The sequence below is a fragment of the Rhinolophus sinicus genome, chromosome 3, assembly GCF_057876585.1.
Source record: "Rhinolophus sinicus isolate RSI-liver-muscle chromosome 3, RSI-T2T, whole genome shotgun sequence".
NCBI classification, from domain to species: Eukaryota; Metazoa; Chordata; class Mammalia; order Chiroptera; family Rhinolophidae; genus Rhinolophus; species Rhinolophus sinicus.
In genome coordinates, this window is record NC_142503.1 from 201461714 (window position 1) to 201486126 (window position 24413).

Sequence of the window (24413 nt, forward strand, 5' to 3'; positions counted from 1 at the left end):
CCAGGCCAGTCCTGGGCCCCGACCCACCTGCTGACACTGTTTCCACCTGTGTCTTGGGCTGCATGCTGGGTCATTCTCTCTACTTGTTCTCCCTGCAGCAGCGTCCCAGAGCCTGTGGACGTTTTAGAGAGGATAACACTTTCGTTTCTAGCCCTTCCACGTCATTCTTTTTCAAATCTACAGGGTTATTTTCCAAGCTTCCATTTGACATGTTGGCATTTCCAACCTGTCTTCTTTGAGCAAACCTGTTTTTATACTCAGGGTCTGAGTGTCCCATATGCACCTGACGCCTGGCTAGCTACTTCTAGCTGCTCTCCCTCACGATGCCAGGTTCCTTGAGAGCTAGGGTTGGACTGTTGTCTGTTCACTGACCTCTGACCTTGAAAAAATCACTTGAGGCACACAGAGGTCTAGGACAAAGGACCTTGCATCAAGGGCCCCAGGTTAGGTTAACATGGTTGAAAAGGAAACTCAAAACTTGGAGGCTTTCTAGCCAACTGGTGGTGGGCAGTGTGAGCTCCACGTCCATGCAAGTCTGGCGTGAACCATGACTTCTCAGGGGCAGACTTCCCACCTGGTCTGCTGGGACACCTCCTGGGCAAAAAGGTCCACCTCTGTGCCTCCTCACCTGGAGGGCACAAGCCTCAGGGTCCAAATGATTGTGACAGGACCTACCACAGACCTGGCCTTACCACGGTGGAGCTGGTGGGACAGGTAGGCCTGCAGGAGGCCACGCCTTCCATGTGCACTGCAGCTGGCATGGCATCTAGAGAACCCGATGGCAGGAGTACCCTAAGGACAGGTGTCCAGGTGGCGACCAGCAAACAGCAAACCAGCTCGCAACTCCCGCCCAGGCTGTTCGCAGGGTTTTCTTCTCTTTTACAGATTGTGCTCTGGGCTTTGTCCCTCAACTTAGGGACCACCTGCCCCTCTCAGGAGAGCGAACGACTTGTGCACAAAGACACCAGACAGCCTTCCACAGCCAGCCCGAGGCCACCAGGCCCAGTCATTTGCCAGCCAGCGGGATGGCCCTGATTTCATTCTCTCAAGTTTGCCCTGGTAAGCCCTGACAACCTTGATAGCACTTTATGGCCAAATGACCTTGAAGTAGTTTATAAGGCATTTTGTAGCTGCTATTAGTAGGGGCGGTGTAAAGCGCTTCCCCTCCCCCATCCCAGGACTGCTTCTAAGAAGCCTGTGTCACCCTCATGGGATACCAATGCCATCAATGGTCAGCAAGACTGAATCACTGCTCACAGCCACCAGGGCCACATGGCCCAACATACAGCCCACACCCCAGCCTCTCCCCTGTTGAGACCCCCCCCAAATGCACATAACAAAGGACCAGCATCCCAAGAACAAGGGAGACCAAAATGTTTAAGTTATTAAATCAAATATACAGAGTGATTCATTTAATATGTACATATTTACAAAAATGCACTTTCACAGGGGGGGCCGGGGCTGGCAGGTGGGCAGTGGCCTGGTGCCCACAGCAAACGCTGACAGTTGCGAGGGGAGAGTTTGTGTGAAGGCACTTGTCACAAGCTTCAATACTGCCACCGTCCCGGGGAGAACAGAGCAGTCAGGAAGGGCACTTCTGAAAACACAGTTGAAAGATCTCTAGAGTGAGTGTTCCGGGCAGGAGCACGTGAGGACAGCGGACTGGGGGGCCTGACCGGTGAGCCCTCAAGGGGCTGCCCACGGGCCTCGGGTCACGCCAACACCACCGCCCCACTGATGACCTCAAGCCCTACTGACAACCACAGGTGCCATGGTCAGCCACAGGGCCACACCAACAGTCATGGGCCACACTGTCAGCCACGGGTGGTCCCACCGACAGCCATGGGCCCCACAGACGGCCACGGGTCCTATCAACACCGTGGGCCATGGGTCCCACCGGCTTTTTGGCCTGGAGCCACTGAGAACCCCAAGTGAGGAATACACAGGAAGATTCTGTAAACAGCACACCGCCTCTGGTAACAAGCATTAAACAGCTTGGTGAGAACACGACACCCTCTGCTCTCCCCTGCCACACAGTGGGCGCCCGCCGGAAACGGTACAAAAATAGCAACTATCCGAGAACACCCCGCCGTTTTCCGCCTGACAGTTACCGAATAATTTATACAAGGTTAACGAAACGTAGAAAATAAACATTTGTTTTTGGTTTTTGGTGTTTTTTTACACAAAATAAACTATGCACACAGCCTCAGCCTCCCACTGTCCGGCGAAGGGTCACGCGCGGCCCGCTGGCGGCCTGCCTACTCCTGGCCAGCGCGGCGGGCCTCGCCCACGCCCCGGACTGTGCGGTTGTCCACTTTGGGGCCTGAGACCCAGCCGGCCGGCCTCCCGGGCGAGCGGCCGGGCTCTTTGGTGAGTTTGTGCGCGAGGAACTTCTCGGCCTCCAGGGAGTCCTCCTCCGCGCGGCCGGGCTCCTCGTCCTCCTCGTCTTCGCCATCCCCACGGCCCGCCCTGCGCGGCGGGGGCGTGAAGTTCTTGCACTGGTACAGCGCCTCCTTGTGGCCGCCCGCTGGCCGCTCGATGGGGTTGCGGATGGGGTTGAGCGGGGCCCACTGATTGTTGGCGCTCTCTTCCCGCGGCAGCCGACTCCTCTCCCGCTCTTTCCTGCGCTTGCGGGTCCACCAGACGCAGACAGCCACGCAGGCCAGACACAGCACGCTGAACACGCCACACAGCACGGGCACCAGCACACCTGCACGGGCGGCGGCATTTGCAGCCCAGGCACTGCTGGCCCCGGCCCAGCCCACCAACCTCCCACCCGCCCCCTGCTCACCTGCAGAGGAGCCGCCCATGACCACCGTCTCCACCTTGACCTCAGTGACAGCCAGCAGCAGTGAGCTGTTGCCCCGCTGGGTGATGGCAGCCACGATGGCGTGAGCGGCACTCTGGATCAGGCTGCTGTCGGGCAGGTCCCGCGCGGGGCTGAAGGACTGTAGCAGAGGACAGTGCTGAGGTGCCCGCCCGCCGACCCCTGGGGCCTGCGCCCCCCACGCCCAGCGGGAGCCAGGACAGAGTGCCTGGCTCTGTGTCCACCGGCCAAGTGGAATGCCAGGGTTGCCATCCAGCTGCACAGACCACGCAGGTACTGTGGTCCTGAGCAGGGCTGCCCTGGATCAGGGCTGGGGGCTTGGGAGTCTGGTCCCTGGGTCTTGTTGAGGGGAGGGCCCCACTAGGCGGTTCACAGGGAGATGGGTGTGTCTTGACCGGTCCTTTCCATCCAGGGCAGGAATGGCTGTCAGGGCCACTGGCAGCCCCAAGGGCACCACAAGCCTGGTACTGCCCCCAGTGCAAGAGCTGTCCTGGCTGTGCCTCTGCCCATATGGCACCCTACCACCCAACGCTGGCACCTAGACAGCACCCTGAGGAACTGCCCTGCCTCCTTCCCTGCCTGCACACTCCCAGCCACAGACTCACCCTACCCTGTGGTTTCTGGTTTATTGGACGGCCCCTCAGGGCCCAGAGCAGGACCCCAAGAATGCCCACTGTACCCCATCACTGTCTACCCTAGACCCGTCCACTCTCCTTCCCTGAGTGCTGCCTCTGTACCCATCTCCTGCCGTCACCTGGGGGTCTCTCATTGCTCCAGGGACACGTGCCCAGAGCCCCAACCTCCACGGCTTCAGACACCAGACAAGAGAAGGGGCGCAATCCAAGTCCAGGTCCCGTCACCATTCTGTCTCTGAAACTCTCCAACCAGCGCCTGACCCAGCCTGTGATCTGCTGACCTGGCGCCCCTCCCCTTTCGCTTCTGCAGCCTGAGCCCCGCTCCCGCAGCACCCCTACCCACCCTGTCCTCCAGGTCATGTGGCCCACTGCCCCTGCCTCACCCGCAGACGAGCTCCTGCGGGCCTCTGCCAGCCTCCTGCAGACCCTGCATTTCAGCAGACAGGACGAGTGACCTCACCCTACACCCTTGCTCTACGTCCCTCGAGAAGCTGATCCCTAATTGCCAATGACCATCTCCCGCTGCTCTGAGCCACTCCCCGGCCCCTCCTGTCCACTCTCAGACAGGCACACACTGGCCTCTCCTTGCTCTTCCCACCTCTGCCTTGCCCCAGCTGCTGGCCCAGTCTTCCAACCTGGCCACATGCATTGCCTTGAACTGTGCCCCTAAGTCCCGGCCTCAGCTCCCCTCCCACCCCTGCTGGGCCGCCACCTCCTCTCCTCCAGGACCCCGTCCCAGTTCCACCAGCCTCCAATGAGGGCACCAACAGCCCACCCTACACAACTGCAATGGGGGCGGACTTCTGAGTCAGTGGGTTACTCTGTCTCCCTGAGTACATGGGGACCAGCCTGGCCTAGCCGTCCACCCCAGCACCTCCTAGGAGCACAGAGAGTGCGCTGAGCAAGGGTGGCCACTGGGCCCATCCAGCACTCCTCACCATGGCCACCTCCACAGCACTGGACCCCGAGGATGGCCGGTCACAGAGCAGCACGAGCAGGCGGTCCTGGGCCACTGTCCTTGTGGCTGGCAGGGCACGAATCCCTGAGCAGATGGCGCCCACAGTGGTACCCTGGGCAGAGATGGGTAGCACATGAGCAGGGCCCAGTCATTCCCTAGCTGGCACCAAAGGCATGTAGCAGAAGACATCTGACAGCCCGTCTGGGGACACAGGGTGGGATGCAGGGGTCCCATTGGGGAGTTGGTTTCCCACACCAGACCTGTGTCCCACACACAGGACACAGACCACTCCACCAGAGTACATGCTTGTCCTTTTGCTCCACCCACAGGCCCCGGGGGTGGGGTGGGGTGTACCAGGCCTCACTGACTTCTGAGCCCCTCCCTCTGGGCTCCAAGCACTAGGCCATAGGATCACCCACAGAGCTGCAGGCTGGCCCAGGCCTCCGCGAGAGGGCTGATGGAGTGGCACCTTGGCTGCGCCTACCACTCCTGGCCTGCCCTGCTGCCCACACAGGGCACACATGGCTCAGTGCCCCCTCCCACCTGACCACACAAGGCTGGGCTCCCTGAGTGGCCACGTGGCCACCCACAGCCCCCTAACTCCACAGGGGTCGAGCCACAGCCAGTATGGCAGGCAGCTGATCTCTGCCATCTGAGTGGTCACTCCGAGGGGACAAGAGTGTCCAGGTTCTGCAGGCACTCGGGGTGCCCACTGCCGGGGCCACTCACCTGGGGCACTTGGTCTCGGTCGAAGTGCAGCGTGAGGCGTGCGCAGTTGTTGTCCAAGTGGCTGGAGCGTGGCAGGCAGGCGGTGCCAGGCAGCAGGGGTTCTGCCGTGCTGCACTCCCCCCAGGCTGCACAGGGTGGCTGTAGGCACTGGCCCGGGGCCTTCTCCCGGCACTGCTGCCCTGCTGGGCACTGGGCACTCAGGGTGTCCGGCCGGCCGGCCAGCAGGCAAGGCTTCCTGCCGCACCACACCTGGGCCAGCATGCACAGGGAGGAAGACACATGGGCACCCGCAGAAACGCGTAGGCACCACGCAGGGAGACACACGGTCGGGGTCAGCAAGTCCCAGGGCCATGCCCCACCCCACCCAGGGCTCCCAGGCTGACCCTAGCACCAGAAAGGAACCCCACCAGAGCAGCGGTAGCCCTGAGGGCGGGGCCAGGTGGCTCGCAGGCCTTGGGCTCCTGTAGCCTGAGCACGGTTAAGCCTGTTTCCCCGACTGTACAATGAGGAGAGGAAGCCGGCGGTGCCAGAGGGCCCTCCTCCCCGGATGTCCAGCAGAGACAGGCAGACTTGGGTCACCCCCCAGCACCGGCTCCCAGGTCTCACAGGGTGAGTCAGGGTAATGGACAAAAAACGGGCCACCCCAGGCCAAGGGCACCAGGATGTCAGACCCAGGCAGGGCAGGACTGGTCAGGGAGGCTCTTGGGCAGGGGCCCCCTGGCACCTTGCTACAGACTCGGCGGCCATCCAGGCAGCGGCAGCTATTACAGTCTTCCACCCAGGAGCTCCCGTGTGGGAAGGGCACGCCCTGTGACCAGCAGGACCTCCCGAACACGAGCACTGTTAGGAGAGGGAGTGGGGGATGAGTGGGGGCAACGGGCCCTGGAGTCCAGGCCTTGCCCGTCCCGCCTGGCGTGGCCCTGACCGAGTGGTACTCTCCACCTACCCTCCTGGCACCGTGGGCCAGCCCGGCCTGGTGGGCAGCTGCAGCGATAGCCGTTGATCTCATCCACACACGTGGCCCCGTAAGCGCAGGGCGAGGACTGGCACTCGTCAATGTCTGCAGGACAGATGGGGCTCAGCGGGCAGCACGGAGGCCAGCGCCCAGGAGGGAGGCCTGTGCAGGTCCCCAAGGGGCAGGGTCCAGGCCAGCTCGGGTTTCTGAGCCAGGCCTAGTACAGTCACTGTCACCAGCCTGAGGATTAATGCGCTCCAGCCCACCCTTTTCCATCCACTTCTGGAATAGGGTGGGCAGGGCCCTGGGGCACAAACACCTCAGACCAACTAGGGTCCATCCCCTTCTAGGGCAGCCCCAGTACCTAGGCTGGGGTGTGAGCATAGGGGTGCTATGGGCAGAGCACAGACAAGTGGGGAAACTGAGGCTTGGAGCGAGGCAGGAAGTGGCTGTGTTCACGCTGTCCTTCAGGGTACGTGGACCCTCGTGACCCCTGACCCCAGACACTTGGGCCCACCCACCCAGCCTCCCCGCCTCACTGATGCGGCAATCAGGACCCGCGAAGCCAGGCGCACACTCGCAGCGGAACCAATTCACACCATCAACACAGACGCCGCCATTGTAGCTGCAGGGGAGAGAGCAGGTATCAGGAGCCCACGCTAGCCGAGCTCCCCGGGTCCACCGGCCCCCAGGGCTGCCACTCACCAAGGCAGAGGGTTGCAGTCGTTGGTGTCTGCATGTGACGTGAGAGAAAGGGAGGTCAGCACGGCAGCCACCCCCCCAGCGCCCTGTACCCGGTGTAGGTGCCCCGGACGTGGAGCAGGCAGACACCAAACTGTCCACGCCAGCCCACCATATCTGTGCTGGGAGGCTGGGGTGGGCAGGTGGCTTCAGGAGGAGGTGGCCCTGGGCAGTCACAGAGGGGCCAATCCTGGAGGGTGCCTTTCGTTGGGGTGAGCAGGAGCCTGGCTGGAGGTGGGGGGATCGGAGGTAGCAGAGCAGGTCTTGGGATACAACTGTGTTTTGGTGGACAGGTGCAGCGGGCACGTCCACAGGGCGGGAGGAGCAGGCCTGGGGAGCCTGGTGGAGAAGAGTGGGCCCATGCCACAGCACCCCCACCCCTCATGGACCCTCCCACCCCAGCAGCTCACTGTGCGTGCAGGTGCGGCCCTCCCAGCCGTCCCGGCAGATGCAGGAGAAGGAGCCCCCGCTGCCCACACAGGTGCCCCCGTTCACGCAGGGGTTGGGCAGGCAGCTGCTGTTCTTGGCTGCGACGGAAAGGAAGGGGGCCTGCTCAGCTGCCCTGGTGGATGGGGTCTCCACACCATGCCCCCGAGCCAGGAGCAGGGACAAAGCCCGTGCCCAGGCCCCTGACACCCAGGGCCTCCTCACCAATGTTACAGGTGCTGCCCTTCCAGCCCGGGGGGCAGGCACAGCGGAAGGTGTCGCCACTGTCATAGCACGTGCCACCGTTGCTGCAAGTATAGGTGTCACACTGGAACTCGCCTGCGGGCACACAGGCTGCTCAGCGGGCATGCCCCAGAGCAGCAGGCAGGTCCCGGAAGGCAGCCCGGTGGGCACTCACGCGAGTGGCAGGTCTTGCCCTTCCAGCCATCATCACATACACAGTAGAAGTCATTAACCAGGTCGTAGCAGTGGCCGCGGCTGTGGCAGGGATCGGGAAGGCAGTCGTTGGGATCTGGGGGCGAGGACACTGGTCAGCAGGGGGGTCACCCGCATTCAGGGAGGGTTTCGGGGGGGCGGGGGGGGGGAGGCACTGGAGCTGCGCCGGGAAAGACAGAGGGGCAGGAAAGGAGAGCCAGGTGGCAAGAGCCAGGAACAGGCTGAGGCACTGGTGGGAGCCCCCCAGGCACGGTGTGCCACACCCAGCACACAGAGGCACAGCCATGGGGATGGGGGAGCCTGGAGAGGCCCACTCACTGGTGTCGCACAGCTCGCCCTCCCAGCCGCTGGGGCAGAAGCAGCGGAAGGCGTCCACCTCGTCAATACACGTGCCCCCATTGCGGCATGGCTGGCCCAGGCAGTCGTCGATGTCTGCGAGAGGCAGGGGTGAGCAGGGTCCCCAGCTAGCCCGGCCCCCGCCCGGCCCCCACCCGGCCCCCAGCCACTCACTCTCGTGGCAGTAGGCACCCGTGAAGCCGCTGTCGCAGACGCAAGAGAAATTGCCCCCGGGCTGGCTGACGCAGTGTCCATGGGGGCCGCACACGCGGTTAGAGGGCGCGGCACCGCCCACCCTGGGTCCCGCCTCCAGACCGCAGCCATCGATCACTGCGACAAATGAGGAAGGGTCAGCCCGCCCCCATCTCTGTAGTCCCCGGCCGTGTGTGCCACCTCTGCAGGCCCCACCCCACACCTACGTTTGCAGGCACCGCCAGGGCATGGCTCCCTGGGCACGGAGCAGTTCTTGCCACCCATGTCATCGGGGCACGCACAGTAATAGTCGCCCTCCAGGTTGTAGCAGCGGGCACCGTTCTGGCAGGGGCTCGGCTCACAGAAGTCGATGTCCACCTGTGGGATGGGGCGCATGGTGAGGGCCCAGCCCTGCACGCCGAGGTACTGGGAGATGATCCAGACATCTTGTCCATTTGAGGAATCCCGGAAGCCCCAGTCCTGCTCAGCCTAAACACCAGGGCCTTTTCGGCCAGAGCCTGAAGAACCTCCCACCAGAGACTGTCCAGGCCCGTCAGCTGGACGGAAACACCTGCGGGCCTTCAGGCCCCTCCCGCCATGCTCACTCCACCACAGCCTGCTTCCTCTGCCTGCCCCCGGCGGCATCCGGCCTCACCCCTCCTGCTGGCAGGAAGACCAGCTCCTGACCCTCTTTCTCCAATGCCATGACCACCCTGAACCCAGTCTGTGGGTCCTCCCCAGACACACCACCAGGCTCCAAGGTCCCAGGCAAGACCTTGCTATGGACCCCAGGAAGCCTGCTGGCCAGGAGCCCTGCCTTGTGCACCCCTGCAGCCCCAATACTCTCCCCTGCAAAGACCGGGGCAAGTGACGGAGGCAGGCTTCCACCCACCCCTCCCCAGGCCCCACACACAGCATGTGCAACCTCTCACATGCTGTCACTCCCTCCCGACCCTAGGCCCCTTTCAGGCTGCCTACATGCTCCACCCCATCAAAGCCACTTGCTCTCCAGTCACGGTGTGGTAGACAGCGCACCTGGGCAGCCAAGTGACCTGCCAGTGCTTGTCATGACAAGCAGGAACACTTTCACCCTCCCCCTACCCTCTGCCCAGCCAGGTGCCCCGACTTTGGGGCCTGCGTCTTGGTCTAGGATTGAGCCTGGGACACTCTATAGGGACACCCCCACACACATACTACAGCTCCTCCTGGTTACTCGGTGGCCTGGGGACAATGGCCTGCCCCTGAGGCTCCTTGGAAGGGCAGAACAGCACCCAGTCACCTCGCAGAGTGGTCCGGAGAAGCCCTGGGGGCAGTGGCAGCGGAACCCATCGACCAGGTCCTCGCACAGGCCGCCCAGGCAGGGGCTGCTGGCACACTCATTCAGCTGCAGCTCACAGTGCCGGCCTCCGAAGCCCCGCGGGCACACACACTGGTAGCCGTTCACCAGGTCCTGGGCGGGGCAGGTGGGCAGTTAGCCTCTTACAGCCGCACCCAGCAGGCACCTCCGGACGCACGCCCCTCCCACAGGTGTGTAGGGGCAGGGTGGCCGGCCACACCTTACCTTGCAGGTGCCACCGTGCTGACACTGCCCAGGACAGTCGTCGATGTCTGGGGGACATAGGGGCAGAGTCACGGGCAGGGTTCTTGAGCTCTCCCAGCTCTCCCAGCCCTCCCGCCTGCCGCCTGCCCACCCATACTGACTGATATGGCAGTTGACGCCCTTCCAGCCCGGGATGCAATCACAGTAATAGCCACCAATCAGGTTTTTGCAAGAAAAAGCATTAAGGCACGGCTTCCCTTCACACTCATTGGCGTCTGTGGACAAGACAAGGGGGAGAATGGGGCCCGAGCCCCGCCTGCCCCGCAGCCCCAGCAGCACCCGCAGCCCCAGCAGCACCAGCAGCAGCCGCTTGCATGCACAGCATGCGGTCCATGCACACACCTGCCCTGTGGGGCCCTTACCCAGCTGGCAGGTGGCCCCCACCCACTGCTCGGGGCAGATACACTCGAAGCCATCCACTTGGTCCACACAGGTGCCGCCTGCTGCACACGGGCTGGAGGCACACTCATCAATGTCTGCAGAGGGACGGAAGGAGGCGTGGAACGTGGGTGGTGTGGGAAGGCGGGGCCCCACAGTGGGGTAGGGGCCACATGCCTGGGGCTTCTGGTCACTCCTCTCCTGGCTTAACCACTGCACTCCACCCCCACCCTGCAGACCCCTCAGGCTGGAGCTCCCCAATCCACTTGAATGGGTGCTCACCCAGTGCACAGGTGGGCCCGCTCCAGCCAGATGGGCAGTGGCACTCGAAGCCGGAGGGCACCTCATGGCAAGAGCCCCCATTGGCACACGGGTTGGAGGCACAGGCATGCTCTGCTGTATTGGGAACCAGAGGCAGTGGGTGGGTGGATGGGGTGGCCTGGGGCCCCCAGCTTTCCACAAGTGCTCCTCCCCACACCCACAGGGCCCCAAGGCTGGGGCAAAGCAGCGGGGCACCTGAGAACCAGCACGGTGCCCCATGGCGGGCCCTGACGTACCCCGCTCACAGTTCCTGCCCGAGTAGCCAGCAGGGCAGGCGCAGTGGTACTGGTCGGGTTCGGCGTTGATGCACGTGCCCCCATTGGTGCAGGGGTGGTGGCTGCCGCAGTAGTTCAAGTCTGGGGGCAGGGGTGGGTGCTCAAGGGACAGGCCCTGCCCCTTGCTACCCACCTTTCCCGAGATGGCTGAGCCTCCGGCCTTGCCACCTGGCCGCCCACCACCCACCGCCTGCCCACCACTACCTTTGTTGCAAAGCAGGCCACCCCAGTTGGTCTCGCAGTTGCACTGCCAGGGCTCCACGCAGCTGCCATGTACACAGCCGGGATATGGGACGCACTCATCACAGAACCTCCCTTGCCAGCCATAGCTGCACCTGGGGAAGTCCAAGGGCCATGGGGCCTGGTGGGTGAGGGTGGACGCTGGGAGCTGTGGCAGCTGCCAGGGTGGCACAGGGATGCAGGCTCAGTCACGTGGGCCACCCCTGGGCTGGCAGCCTGAGCCTTTGAACTGGAGCAGGCCCCGAGCCAGGTGGGGTTACGGCTGGCCGGCTGGCCAGCCAGCCCACACTGTCACGGGCACTTCCCGGCCTGTGGCCGAGGACAGTGGGCCGCAGCTGTCCAGTCACTCCTCCCTGAGCTATTTTGGGACTTAGCCCCGAGCAGGGCCCCCAGAGCAGGCGCCGGGAAAGGGAGGCCCTACCGGGACCCCAGGAATGAGAGTGCCAGCTCAGACCACAGGCCAGCAGGATGCCAGGAGAGGGCGCCTGGCATGGCCACAGCTCTGTGACCTTGAGGACAGCTCAAGACCTCACCCGAAACTCAAGGGCAGTAACTTCTCTGTCCCAAAAATGCCCCATCAAGGGCCAATGTCACAGGTGGGGATACCAAGGCTCACAGGCTACAGCAGGACAGCCCTGCGAGAGGTCAGGCTCAGGGCAGTGCCTGACCCAGGAAGAGTCACCTGCTCGCTGGCAAATGGCCTTGAGAGACAGCTTGGCTCCAAGGCCACGACCCTGAGACCTGGCCCTGCCCCATGCTGTGGGCCAGCACCCCCTCCGAGAAGTCTTTCAGGAGGAGGGGCAGGTGGCACCCAAGGCTGTCAGTGCAGGCCCCCTCCCAGGCTGTGGCTGGCCCAGAAAACTCGCAGGGGACAGAGGCTGCTGCCCTGCCAAGGGCCCAGAGCTCCATCTGATTCGGGGGCACTACTGTCAGGGGAGAGAGCCCACCGTCCTACGGTAGATACCCTGGGGCCCGGCAGGCCACCCTCCAGGCCCTGAACAGGACCCCCAGAAACCCCTTTCCTAGAACTCAAAGGTCCTGTGGGAAGGGAATGACATCCAGACCTCGTCTCTTCCATGCCGGCACCTGCCGTGGGAATTTATTTTGTAAAAGGAAGGAGCCATGGCCCTTCCTGGGCCATCCCTGGGCCCCGTGGCCATCCAGAGGGGATGTTGGACAGCTCAGTGGGCACACGGAAGCCGAGACTGGCGAGAAGGGGTTCCACCATCCGGCCCCGTGTGCACAGAGGAGCCACCCCACCCGAATCCTCCCTTCAGGTGATGTGGGGGACCAGGCTTGGGAGGGCCCACGCTACCTTGGGTCACCTCAGCGGGTCCCAAGGGCGTGCTCTCAGCCCCGGGTGAGGCAGCCCTCGGCAGGCCCCCACCTCCCTAGCCTACAGCTCCAGAAGCCGGGGAGGAGGCGGCAGGAAGGCACGGCCATCTCCGCCGCATCCGGTGGGGGGTGTCCTGCACTGAAACCGGAGCCGGGAGCCACCGGCAGCAGCTGGGCCTCACCCACAGGGCCTGAGAGGGCGGGCGGGGGCTGGCCTCTGTCCTCAGGAGTCCTGCCCCTTAGCTTCCTGCACAGCCCACACCAGTGAGAGGGTGGGGCAGAGACCAACTGCTCTCCCACCTTCCTCCACCTTGGCTGCTCAGTCACTGGCCCGCCATGAAGGTTGTGCACTGCACATAGTGCCAAGCCAGGACCTGCAAAGCTAGTGCGGAGCTGACGGCCAGCCCCACTGTGCTCACCAGGGTCCCTAGGCTCACACCCACCACACAAGTCAGAAGGCAGGCCCCACATCTACCTTTTCCACCCAGGGTTGGCTCCTGGTAGCGGCTGGCCCCCAAGACATGGACCTGCCCTGGACCAGGCCACCCCCCAGGTGCCCTCTCACCTCTGCTGTGTCTCCACACCTGGAAGCTCACTTGATTTATCTGAAATCCAGCAATGTGAGGGGCTGGCTGGGTGAAGCCCAAGCCCCCTGCCCTTCCCTGGCCAAAGCCACCACACAACAAATGGAGGAGGTCACCGCCCCTCCCTTCCTGGCTCCTAAACCTTGTCCTCTTGTCTAAACTCATCCCTGTGTGACTGTGGGGAAGTTACTTAACGTCTCTGTGCTCAGTGTCCTTGTTTGGAAAACGCATATGGAAGCAAACCCACCCAGTGGGGGGGTTCTGGGATTAGTAAAATGCCAGGCTGGGGCCAAGAGTTTCACTCACCCCCACCTGCCGTCTCCGCCAACTTGCAGTCCCTCCTGAGGGCTGAGAGTGTCTACCTGGGCCCAGCCCCGTGTCCCAGGCTGTCCTGACACATGCCCAGCACCCACCCTGGCCTGCACACTGTGAGAGTACCCTGCTCTAAGTTCCCTGCCCACTCCAAGCCCCTGGCCCGGTCCCCTCTGACTGCCCACCCCTGCCTCCTGGCTGCCGCTACATGGCAAAGCTGCTCACCCAATGCTCCCCTCCCACCTTCCTGACTTACGCCATCGAGGGGTCTCTCCCACCATCCCCCAGGTCAGTCTCCCACACCTGGTCGCCAGGACCCCTGCCTTCCCGGCCCCGACGCCAGTGGCAGTCTGCACACCACTGCACACCTCTACCAGCAGGAGGCCGAGGCTGGTTCCTTGGCCTCTTCTCTCCACCTGCCCCCAGCCTAGGGCTGCAAACTCCGCCTGGACGCCACAGCTACCCCACTTGTGTCTCAGGCCAAGCCTCTCCCCATAAACCCCTCTGCCTTCCACAGGTCTCCTGAGAGAGGGCAGACACCCCCCTCCAACATGACAGGCCTTTCTCTACCTGCCTGCTCTGCCTGCGGCCACCCCCACCTCAGTTATGGCAGCCCCACCAATCAGTGGCACAGGCCAGAAGGCTTGGGGTCCTCCTTGGCCCCCCACTCTTCGCTTCACCCCTACATCAAATCCACTCCAGGATGTTTGCAGGTCCCGCCCAGTTCTCCACCTCCCAGCCCTGTAGCCTCCCTGCCTGGCTCTTCCTTCCATCCCACCTGGCCCAGCTCTAAACCCTCTGGGTCCCACCCCACCCTCACTGGCATCTCCTTGTCCCCCACCCACCAGCTCAAGCCCCCATGCTGTCTGCACCTAGTCCTCCATGCTGTGGGCAGCCATCCTCAGGTGGCCCTTGGTCTCCAGGCCTCTGCCCCTTGGACGTGACTGTCCTGGCCATGTCACATGAAATGGCCCTGGCCACCTCCCCGGTTCCATGCTCTGCTGTCCTTGTGGGGCTGTTGCCATCGGCACGCCCTGGGCTATGAGGACTGGGGTCTGCCCTGCACCGATTATAAGCTGCACAGGAGCAGAGCCTGCCTCTCTGATGTCCAGCACAGCAAGCGTCCCGCGCACAGTAGGTGCTCAGCCACCCTCTGCTGAGGGAGGAGCGTGCAGAAGCAGCTAGCTGTTTGCTGGATGGGGCCACCAGGGCCCAGCAGGGGGAGGAGGGCCGTGGCACTCACCTGCACTCCCCAGGCACCGCACATCCCCCATGGAGCAGGTTACAGCCTTGTTTACACACGGCTGGAACAGAGGGGAGCAGAGAGCCGCTGCAGCAGGGCAGGCCACCATGCCCGGGGTTCCCCACACATGACCCTGAGCCCCCCTGCACATGGCCCCAAACCCTCCACACACGGCCCGAGCCCCCCTGCACACAGCTGAGCCCCCCTGCACATGCCCGAGACCCATGCACGCCTGAACCCCCCTGCAGGTGTCCCAAGGCCCCTGACCCGCGCACCTTGCTTGCACTCCCGGCCCATCCAGCCGTCCATGCAGGCCTTGTTGCCGTACTGGTCGCAGGTGTAGTGGCCGAAGAAGTCGCTGCGCGGCCGGCAGAACTTGTTGCAGGTGGGGCTGTAGTAGTTCTCAGCACAGCGCACGCGCACCTGCAGCTCCAGCTGGGCCACGTGGCCGCTGAAGTGCAGGCTTTTCCAGCGGTCCTCGGGGTTGATCATGCCAGTGTGCCACACACGCTCGATCAGCAGCTCCTCTGTGGGGGCAGCATGGTCGGTCAGCCACGGCGACGCCACTCCCACCAACACCAGCACGGGCTGTTGCACGAAGCTCAGGCCCAAGGAGGACGCCTGCTCCCCACCCCAAACGCAGCTGCAGCTGGGGCAGGGGGGTGGGGACGCCCTTGCAAGGCCCCCACCTGTGCCCCACGGCGGTGATCTTCCTCCCACGCCAGCACTCCCCACCCCAGGTACACGTCACCCATCCTGCATGGGGCTGTCACTCAGCTGCCCTGTGTCTCTCCTGCTCCTGACCCCCCAGGGCCATTCCTGCAACAGGCACACCCTACAGCCCAGTCATAGACACGCCTTCTCTCGGCCCCAAGGCACCAGTGACCCAAGGCTGGGCCTCACCTCCAACCAAGCCACTGTGAGAGCGGAGGCTGAGTGGCAGCCATGGGCACACGGGCCCTGTGAACCCATTCTCTATGCTCTTGTGCCTTTGGGATTTTCCACGATGAAAGCCTAGGGAATGCCACGCTCCCTCGATGCCCTAAGCAGAGGCTTCTCCCAGCCAGCTCGCACCCACGTTCCACTGCACCCTTTGCCCTGAAACACTCCAGACCTGGGCCACCCATCCCCATGCCTGCTGGGTGCCCCAACCCCCCAGCATCATCTCCTGTGGGACCCAAGGCTCAAAACCTCCATGCTCTGACCCCAGGCTCACTGACCTCATTGCTTCAATTCTGCCACATGGCCCCCTGCTGCTCCCTGAACACGTCTGGCTCACTCTGGCCTCGGGGCCTTTGCACGTGCTGCTCCCATTGCCTACAGTGCTCTTCCCATTTGTCCATAGAAAACCTCTTTAACACCACAGGGCCCTGCATAGGCCAGCCAGCAGCAGGTGAGTCTTGGGCAGAGGGCAGACAGGCAGAAAGCGCCTTTCGAGGGTGCCCCACTCCACTGTGCCACTGACGTGGCCCGAGAGGAACATGGCCAAAGCTGAGACTGGGGAGGAAAGCAGAGCACACACAGCTCTGCTAATCACAAATGCAGCAGAGCTTCCTGCCAGCTAGGGTGAAAAGGGACACCACACGCAAGATCCTCAGGGAAGAGGCAGCTTTCCTGGCATGCGGCCTGTCCCGAGCAAGACAGAACAAGGAACCTGGCCACATATGTGTCTATGGCTGGGAGGGGTCCGTGGCCACGGGGCAGGCACTGACCGGCCACAAGCCGCCGAGTCGGGGCTCACTCACCATCTAGCGTGGTGTCGTTGTCCCGGTCCCAGGCTTCCACGATGAGGGTGAATGAACGCTACAGACATGGGGAGGCGCCAGTCAGGTCCCTGCAGCCCCCACCTGCCTGCCGCTGTACAGGTGGGGGCCTGTCTGCCGTACCCCAGCCCTGAGCCCCAACTCTGCCCCTGAGTCTGTCAGGGCTTCTCCCCACAGCCGAAGACCCCCTTTCAACACCCTCCTTTCCCCCTTGGCTCTGAGAAACAGCCTCTGGCCACATGTCAGCAGACCCCCAAATAATCTGCTCGCAGGAGGGAGGCTGCCCCCCAGGTCACCAAGCCTTAGTGCCCTGGCCCCTGTGGCCAGCGGCCCACACCTGACCAGCCCAACCAGCTCGAGTCAGCAGAGACAGGGGAGAGTGACAGATGCTGCCCTTCCAGGACACGGCAGGTGCACAGTAAGCACCACACAGCCCACACATCTGCCTCACCTTGAGAACAGGAAAACGGCAGCGAGGAGCCCTTGCTGCACAGGTGGGAAACGGAAGCCCAGGGACGCCCACTGCAGCCTCAGCTGTGGTCACCACCCCCTCCCTCCAGTCCCAGACTATGTGATGGGGTGACATCACTGAGAAACTCCAGCACCTGCACTCTCCGTGAGAGTATGCATGCAGCCCTTGTCACTCGCAGGTACAACGACCCAGTGGGAGCGAGCCTTGGCACACCCTGCCCAGCTTTTCTCTTCCGGGGACCCTCCGTGGCTCCCCCCCATCTTTGGACCAGCCATGAAAGGGCTGACCACTACTCCACCAGACCCTGGCTCCCACAGGACAAGGCCAACTCTGGGGCCACAGGTTGCCAGCTTCCCGCCCAAGGGGGCACCGACCCAGGCCGGTCCCACCACCCCTGTGGCCTCCTGCTGATGCCCAGACCCAAGCCTGACCGTCCTCCCTGGGCAGGGCATGCCCCGCCCCCCGCCCCCAGCCCCACACCCAACCACACCCACTGCCTCTGGACCTGCCCCTCTCCCTGCCCCCCAGGGAGACACTTGCCGTCCCTAAGCTTCCCTCCCCTCATTCACTGGCTGTCCCTGCTCTGAGCCTTGTCCCCACCAGCAGGGGCCTCCGAGACACCCAGATGACCCACAGGACCTCATACCTACCAGCTGCCACCCTGGGGCCCACACCCACCCAGGAGCACAGAACAGAAATGGGGAGGGCGCCATCCTCTACCCTTCCAGAACCCTTTCTGCTTCCCATGGGGCTGTCACCAGGCTCTCAATCCCACCTCCTGAATCTCCCTTAACCCCATTCCCTCTCACCCGCCACCACCCTCCACCAGGCCAGCAGGCCTGTGCCAGGCCGCCCCTCCGAGGGCTGCCTGAAGCGACTAGGCCTTTTCTACACCCTCATCCACAGGAGCTACAAAAACCCCAGGACTCTGTCCACATCTTCCCCGTGCTCAGAGCCCTCTTACGGCTCCCCACAACTGCTGCCCTCCACACAGCCACCCCAGATGCCCACCCTGCCCCAGGGCCTTTGCACACACAGCTCCCTTCCTTGGCCTGCAATGCCTCCGTCAGGCCAGCCTTCCCCTGGCCATTCCCACACGTGGTGACAGCTGGATCTCAGTTCCTTCCCAGGCTTCACTTGTTTCGTTCGTTCGTTCGTTTGTTCATTCACTTATGCACCCTGCACTAGGACTAGCTCTGTCCCTGGGGACCACAACCTCTGCCCTGGCGGACAGATGAGCCAGCGGGGCTCCAGGGAGGGGTGGAGTGCTGTCCTACCCAGGGTCGGGGCCGGCCTCTCCACAGGACCGAGGCTGCAGAGAGCGCGAGGAGGCTCCCTACGCAGGGGCACTGCGCAGCTGGACAGAGGTATGGGTCAGGTCATGGGCCGCTCACCCCAGTGCCAACTGACGCCAATGCTGAGCAAAGTGAGTGGCTGCGGGGTCCACGTGAGGCACAGATGCAGGGTGGAGCAGGCAGTATGGTGGGCAGAGGCAGGGGCTGGGTGCAGGGAGCCGGCACGGCGACGGGCAGGCGCGAGAGGGCAGGCCAGCATGGGCCTGTGACCTCCACTGTGGGTCAGGCCCCCCAGCAGGGCAGGAAAGCCCCAGGCCCAGGCCGCCCACCCGCAGGGCCGCCCTGGCCGTCTCCTGGCACCTGGGCTCCGGGCTCCCAGGAAACCCCATGCCGGCAGCCCAGGTAGGATTACGGCCACCTTCGCCCGCGCCCAGGGCTCCGGTTACCTGCTCCCGCAGGGACGAGCGCCCGCCTGCCCACCCTCAAGGGCCCCAGCGCCCGCCAGCTGGGCTCCCTACACCTGGATGGCAGGGAGGCGTCCAGGGAGAACCTGAGCCTCCCTGGGTGCGGGGCCCAGCCGATCTCCCCTGGGCTGGCCTCCAGGACTCGGCTTCCCCTCGGCAAACGGCAGCCTGTCAGCGCTGTGCTGTCTGCCTCACGGCTGCCAGCCTCACAAGGTTGTGTCAACCCCAAGCCCTGCAGAGCCTGGGCGGGTCCTCTGAGGGGTCCTGTGTCCCAGGGCCAGGCTGGGGTTGGTGCCTGGGCAGGCGCACGAGGACCGGGTTCCCTAGTGAGCGGGCAGAGGAAACCTGGTCCCTCCTCCAGGCCATGGGAGTGCCACTTGGCCATCTGGCCTGTCCCTGAAGACCCAGCCACCTCTTCTTGCAGTCCTGCCCTGACCCAGCCACACCCCCTCAAGGGCAGACCCCCAAGGCCAGGTCCAAACCCTCATCTAACTCAGACAGGCAAACAGGGCCATAGCCCAAAGACATGGAAATGGCACAGGGCAGACAGGGGTGTACCCGTGGGGGTACCCCGATGTACCACACCCCACAGCTGAGGGAACCCCGTGGCCCAGGACACCCCATAGCCCGGGGCACCCCAGGCCTACTGCCCAGGTCCAAGGCTCCAGCCTGGCTCCCTTCTGGCAGCACCCAGCATCAGCCGCCTGGACCCCCACGGAGCAGAGCTGGGTGTCGTCAGTGCCAGGAGCTCTACGCACAGATACATTTCCTGAAACCCGAGCTTTGGAGAGGCCCAGGCTTCTGCAGCCATTGTCACTGGAGGGAGAAGGGGAAGGGGCCTCCCCTAAGGTGTGGGCCCCAGGGCCATGGCAGGAGGGATGGACCACAGGCCCAGCCCACATAGGAGCCCAGACGCTGCCTCCACACCCGAGACCCACCAGGGCCTTCTCTGCGTATGCCCCACCCACTGCACCCTCAGCTCCCTTGCTGGGAAGACAGCCAGCAGCCCAGGGTCTCCTGGCACCTTGTCACATGGACTTTGTGAGACTGCTGTAGCACCTGGCTCACCTGGGAGCAGGGGATGGGGAACCTGTTCACCTGGGCTCTGGCGATGGGGACACTGGCTCACCTCAAGTTTGGAGAATGGGGACCGAGTTCAACTGGAATATTGGGGACGGGGACTCAGTTACCTGGGGGTTAGAGATGCCTGTCTCCCCACCTCCAGCTCAGGCCATGGCCTGGCTCCCCAGAGAACGCCCTCATTGGTCCCTGAGGGAGGACCCTCCCATGAAGCCCCTGCTTCAAATCCTGAAGGGGCCTCTTTCCTATCAGATGGAGCCTGGCTCCCCAACCTACCCTTCAAGGCCCAGGGACAAAACCCCCAGCACATTTGCAAGCCCTCCACTGGCCAGTGTAGCCCTCTCAGGGTCCCCACTTTGCCCAGACACCTGCTCAGCCCCACTCAAGCAGGACTCCTAGGCCCTGCTGGGAAGGTATAGGAAGGAAGGGGGCAGTGTGCACAGAGAAGGCCCCAGGAGGAGAGTAAGTAAGGTGGGGAGGGGGCCAGGCTTCCACCAGCCCCCATCCCCTAGCTCCTTGTGGGGCCAGGGAGCACAGGTAGGGTGGTACCTCTCACCACCCTCAGCCTGGCCCACCTCAGGCAGGGGGCTCATGCAGCTGCCAGGCCTCCTGGTAGCTGGAAATGGTGGAGCCCAGGCCCTGTGCTCACATCCCACCAGGCCCCCCTTTGGGTACAAATGCCCCCCCTCACACACACCCCTGAGCACACCCCAGGCCCCAGGGCCCCTGGCCTTCCGATGGGCAGCCAGTGGAGGAGGGGAGGAGACTAGGCAGACTGGGTGCTGGGCTAGGGGCTGCCTGCAGCCATGCCCCTCTCACGTGGCCACATCATTGCCCCATTTCACAGGTGGGAAAGCCGAGCCCCAGAAGCTGCCATGGCCCAGAGTCTCTGATTGGCTGCAGTGCCAGAAATGGGGTGGGCCTGAGGCCCACCTGTGACGTGTGAGAGGGCCCATTCCCACCTTGGCTCTCCCCAAAACTCCAGCTTTGCCCACCATGAGCGACCATACACAGCTGCACACAGGCAGGAAGGCATGGCCTCCAGCTGAGCTGCAGCCCCTCACTCGGGTGGGGCCCTGGCTGCCACACGGCCTCTATCCGCCAGCACCTCTGAGCCCTCTGCCCAGCGGGACCCCAAACCCTCTACCAGCCACCTGCTACATCCAGAGAGAACACCTGCACACACAGGCACACATGACCACATGTGGCCTCCACCCTGCCAGCTACAGGCCAGGCTCCAGAGCCAAAAGGGTGTCCCTGACCCACCTCCTGGGAGGCCAGTAACAGGCACGGGGTCATCCGTGGGGTGGGGTCAGGTGAGGAGAGGAAGTTCCCACCCTAGGGGCTGCCTCCTGGGAGGCCTCGCCCCACCTCCCCACATCTAAGACCCTGGCCTGTCCCTCTCCGGAAGGCAGAGCCTGACATCACATGGAACCACAGTCACAGACAGTACAGACACCGGCCCACTGCCCAGGTCAGGGTGCAGAGACCACCCAACCAGCCTGGGCTACTGGTAGAGGCCGGGGGTGGGGGCAGGGCTGGCCGACAGGGTGGTGGAGAGCAGAGCCCACATTTGCTCCCAGTTCTCCTGCCTCCAGGAACCAGCTTGGGGGCAGGAGGGGCAGCTCTCCGTACCCCTCCTTGGGAGCCCACCTTCCACCTGCAGCCACCCCCAAGGCCCTCCTCATGCCTCCTAACCCAGGAACCCCAAGAGTCCAAGCTGGCCCTGGGCAGGAGACTCACCATCCTGCCAACTGAAGCACCCAAGGCAGGGCTCAGCCACTCCTCGGTGCCCAGGGAGCCAGGCACAGTCCCTGCTTTCCTTGGGTGGATGGGCCTGGCGGGTGCCCTGGGTTCCAAACACGCCCCAGCGGACTCAGAGTAAGCCAAGGCGCGTGGCCGCGGGGCTGCTGCGGCCCAGCGGAAATACCAGCGCACTGGCATCACCACACCACCACACGCCCAGCAGCCCAGCCGTAGGGCTGCAGAGAGGGGAGATGGGAGCTGCCCCAAACATGCACTACCCCACGGTCCCAGCCACCCACCTGGGGGCAGACCACCTGCCCCCTCATGGGGCATCTGAGGGTACTAGCTGGGACAGGAGGAAAAGAGGTGAGCTGGCCTGAGACCCAGTGCCCGGAATTCAGGGCTCCCAGGGAGGTGACAGCCTGCCCAGCCTGTCCCACCGCGGACCAGCCTGTGGGGCTGAGAGCCACGCAGGACCCACGTTGGCCTGCTACATTCCTCCAAGGCCTCCCTGCCCCCATGCCACTGCTGCCAACTAGAGCAGAAAACACATCCTCAGGTAGCGATTTGGAGCCGCCCTGGCTGGGGCCCAAGTGCAGATGACAGGCTGCGGCCCTGCTCAGACCTGCCTGCTTCGCGGCTGTGGGGGCGAGGGGGCAGGGCTTATCGGAACTGCCCCGGGCCCTCCCAGACCTAACCCTTGCCTTTTCCATCTCAGGGACACATTCCCCGCAGAGGCCCTGGGGTCAAGGGAGACCCCCAGAGGTCAGCCAGGATCACAGGGGCAGGGTCTCCTTATGTGGGAAGGTAGTCAGCAATCTGTGAGTGTGGGACAGCAAGTGAGTCCACCTGGCCCAAGCTTAGGAGAAGGTACCAACACAGGGCTCAGAGGCAGGATGGGGCAGTGGCGCAGCCCCCCTCCCCATTGGGTAGGTCCTACTGGCTCACCCTTGCCAGCCTGGCCTTGACCCCCCAGTATCTTTCCAGAGCAGGGCACTAGGTGGACATGTCCTGGTGCCTCCAGCTGGCTGGTTCAGCTGGAAGTCCTCGGTCATAAGGTCCGGCCCCTCCATCACAGGCTGGCACCCTTCTCCAGCTACTTCCCACTCCCAGGCCCTCTCCCAGGCCCAGCCCACTGCTCCTGACCCTGCACACTGGGATCCTGCTCACAGGGTCCTTGCATTCCTGCCCCACCCAGTTCCAGGGCTGTGGCACAGAGACCCTCAAGTGCCAGGCCAGGCCCTGCTGCAGAAAACACCACATCAGGCACCTGGAGGCCTCGGGACGCCTGCCAACGCTCCCTCCCACAGCCCCCTGCGTCTGTCCCAGCCCTCTCCCACCATGGCTTGGGGCAGCTCACATCCCTCCCAGCATCCCCACGCCCAGAACTCCTGTCTGACCGGCCACCCTCCAAGCCTCCTCCCAAAATAGAAGAAACAAAACCAAAAACCCCCACACGGATGGTGCCACAGAGTCAGGGCACCAGGGCCCATCTGCTCCCCAGGGTTCCTGGGCCGGCAGCAAGAGCTGCAGCCAAGACGCATGCATGAAGCCCCCCCCCCCCCCCGACCCAGGCCCCGCAGCGCACGCCCGAGATGCCCCCCACCCCCACTGCACCCCCAGAGCATCCAGGAACCAGCAGGGCGGGCGAAGGCTGGCCGTGAGCCCGGTGAGGCTCCGCCGGGGCCTGCCCTGTACCAGCCCCAGCACGCGCAGCGCACATGCCTCCGCTGCCTGCCCGGGCCCGGGACGCCTCGCCGCGCCTCCCCACCCAGGCAGACACGCGCAGGGCGACGCAGGCACACGCCGCGACCCCCGCGCGCCCACGTGGCGGGGTGCCGACCGGGCCCCACGGAGCACGCGCCCCGGGGCCCATCGGCCGCGCGGCGCCCCCTGCCGGCGCGGCCCCGTCTGGGTGCGCGCGGCCGCACGCAGGGCCCTGGCCGCAGGTGCTGGAGGGGCCGTGGGCAGGGCGGGGCCGGGGCGCCGAGAAGGGGAGGGCTGGGGCTCGGGGTGGGGGCGCACGTACCGGCCAGGCAAACTGGAAGGGGATGACGACGAGGCCCGGGTCCTGGTCGCCGCCAGCCCGGGCCCGCGCCCGCGCCCGGTCCCCCGCGGTGCCCGCGGGCGGCAGGTAGAAGGAGTTGCCACCCAGCACGGGCGTGGCGCCGTGGCCGTAGCTGCAGGGCCCCGTGGGCGTCACCTTGGCCTGGTACTCCTTGAGGCACACGCGCACGTACGTGTCGCACTCGTCGTGGCCGCAGCCCCCCGCGCGTGTCGAGCGGCCGTCGCCGTCACAGCAGGCGCCGTTGAGCAGCTCCCCGTTCGCGTTCCGCAGCGCGCTCAGCCGCAGCTCGAAATAGCCCATGGGCCGCGCCGCCTAAAAATAAGGCAGAGGGAGCGCGCGGGAGCCGGGCCGGGGTCGGTGGCAGCCCCGAGGGCGCCCCGCCCCCACGCCGCGGCCTCGCGGCGGCCGGACCCCCGCGCCCGCTCACCTGCACGCACAGCGCCAGCAGCAGAAGCAACCGCCGGGGCAGGCGCCCCCGGCCCCGCGCCCGCATCGCTGCCTCACCCCGCCGCCGCCGCCCCTGCGCGCCCGGCCCGGCCTCCCAGCGCCCGCGCGCCCTCCGAGCGCCGGCAGCGGCGGCGGCGGGCGGGGTCGAGGCGGTGCCGCGCGGGCCTCGGGCTCGGGCTCGGGCTCGCAGGCGGCCGCGCTCCGGCCCGGCTCCCTCCCTCCCTCCCGGCGGCGACGGCGGCGGGTCCCGGCCTCGGCTCTGCGCGCCCGCGCTCCCGGCGCCCGCAGCCAGCAAGTTCGGGACGAGACTGACAGCTCGTTCGCCCATTCGTCACCCGCGCACCTGCATATGCATGAGGGGGCGGGGCCGCGCCACGGGGTGGGGCTGGGGGGGGTCGGGGGCGCCCAGGCTTTAAAGGCGGCCGACGGCGCCTCTCGCCAGCGCCCGGCCCGGCGCGCGCTTCCCTGGGCGACTGGGCTGCGGGGGCTTCGCCGACGCCAACGCCGAGCCCGAGCCCCGCCGGGTGTCAGAAGC

At 64.7% G+C, this 24413-nt stretch overlaps 1 protein-coding gene across 6 annotated transcripts; it reads right to left on the bottom strand.

The window, feature by feature from the left end:
* Positions 1 to 1359: 1359 nt before the first annotated feature.
* JAG2 (jagged canonical Notch ligand 2) lies at positions 1360 to 24158 on the bottom strand. Of its 6 annotated transcripts, none has more exons than XM_074326766.2 (26): positions 23859 to 24156; positions 23393 to 23743; positions 16289 to 16346; positions 14819 to 15070; positions 14544 to 14604; positions 11034 to 11164; positions 10791 to 10910; positions 10516 to 10629; positions 10218 to 10331; positions 9957 to 10070; positions 9817 to 9863; positions 9535 to 9705; positions 8483 to 8633; positions 8238 to 8393; positions 8046 to 8159; positions 7690 to 7803; positions 7497 to 7610; positions 7256 to 7372; positions 6810 to 6837; positions 6626 to 6729; positions 6096 to 6209; positions 5874 to 5989; positions 5150 to 5398; positions 4401 to 4532; positions 2792 to 2948; positions 1360 to 2710 (listed from the first exon to the last, which is right to left on the bottom strand). In XM_074326766.2, exons 1-26 carry the CDS (start codon positions 23922 to 23924, stop codon positions 2259 to 2261), a joined length of 3717 nt encoding a protein of 1238 aa, XP_074182867.2. In that variant the 5' UTR covers positions 23925 to 24156; the 3' UTR covers positions 1360 to 2258. The 6 variants fall into 6 exon arrangements, with proteins under 6 accessions (XP_074182867.2, XP_074182869.2, XP_074182871.2 ...); XM_074326768.2 differs by having other exon boundaries at positions 6644 to 6729; positions 23859 to 24154; XM_074326770.2 differs by lacking the exon at positions 10516 to 10629 and having other exon boundaries at positions 23859 to 24158.
* Between the last annotated feature and the right edge of the window lie 255 nt (positions 24159 to 24413).

Bases quoted from the DNA above. Each gene is read 5' to 3' on its own strand.
- JAG2 (XM_074326766.2), bottom strand. From the start codon at position 23,924: ATGCGGGCGCGGGGCCGGGGGCGCCTGCCCCGGCGGTTGCTTCTGCTG. The intron at 11,165-14,543 runs GTGAGTGCCACG...GGACTTCCCCAG, and splicing joins GCGGTGCCTGGGGAGTGCAG to GTGCAGCTATGGCTGGCAAG. The intron at 10,071-10,217 runs GTAAGGGCCCCA...TCTTGTCCACAG, and splicing joins GGGGGCCACCTGCCAGCTGG to ACGCCAATGAGTGTGAAGGG.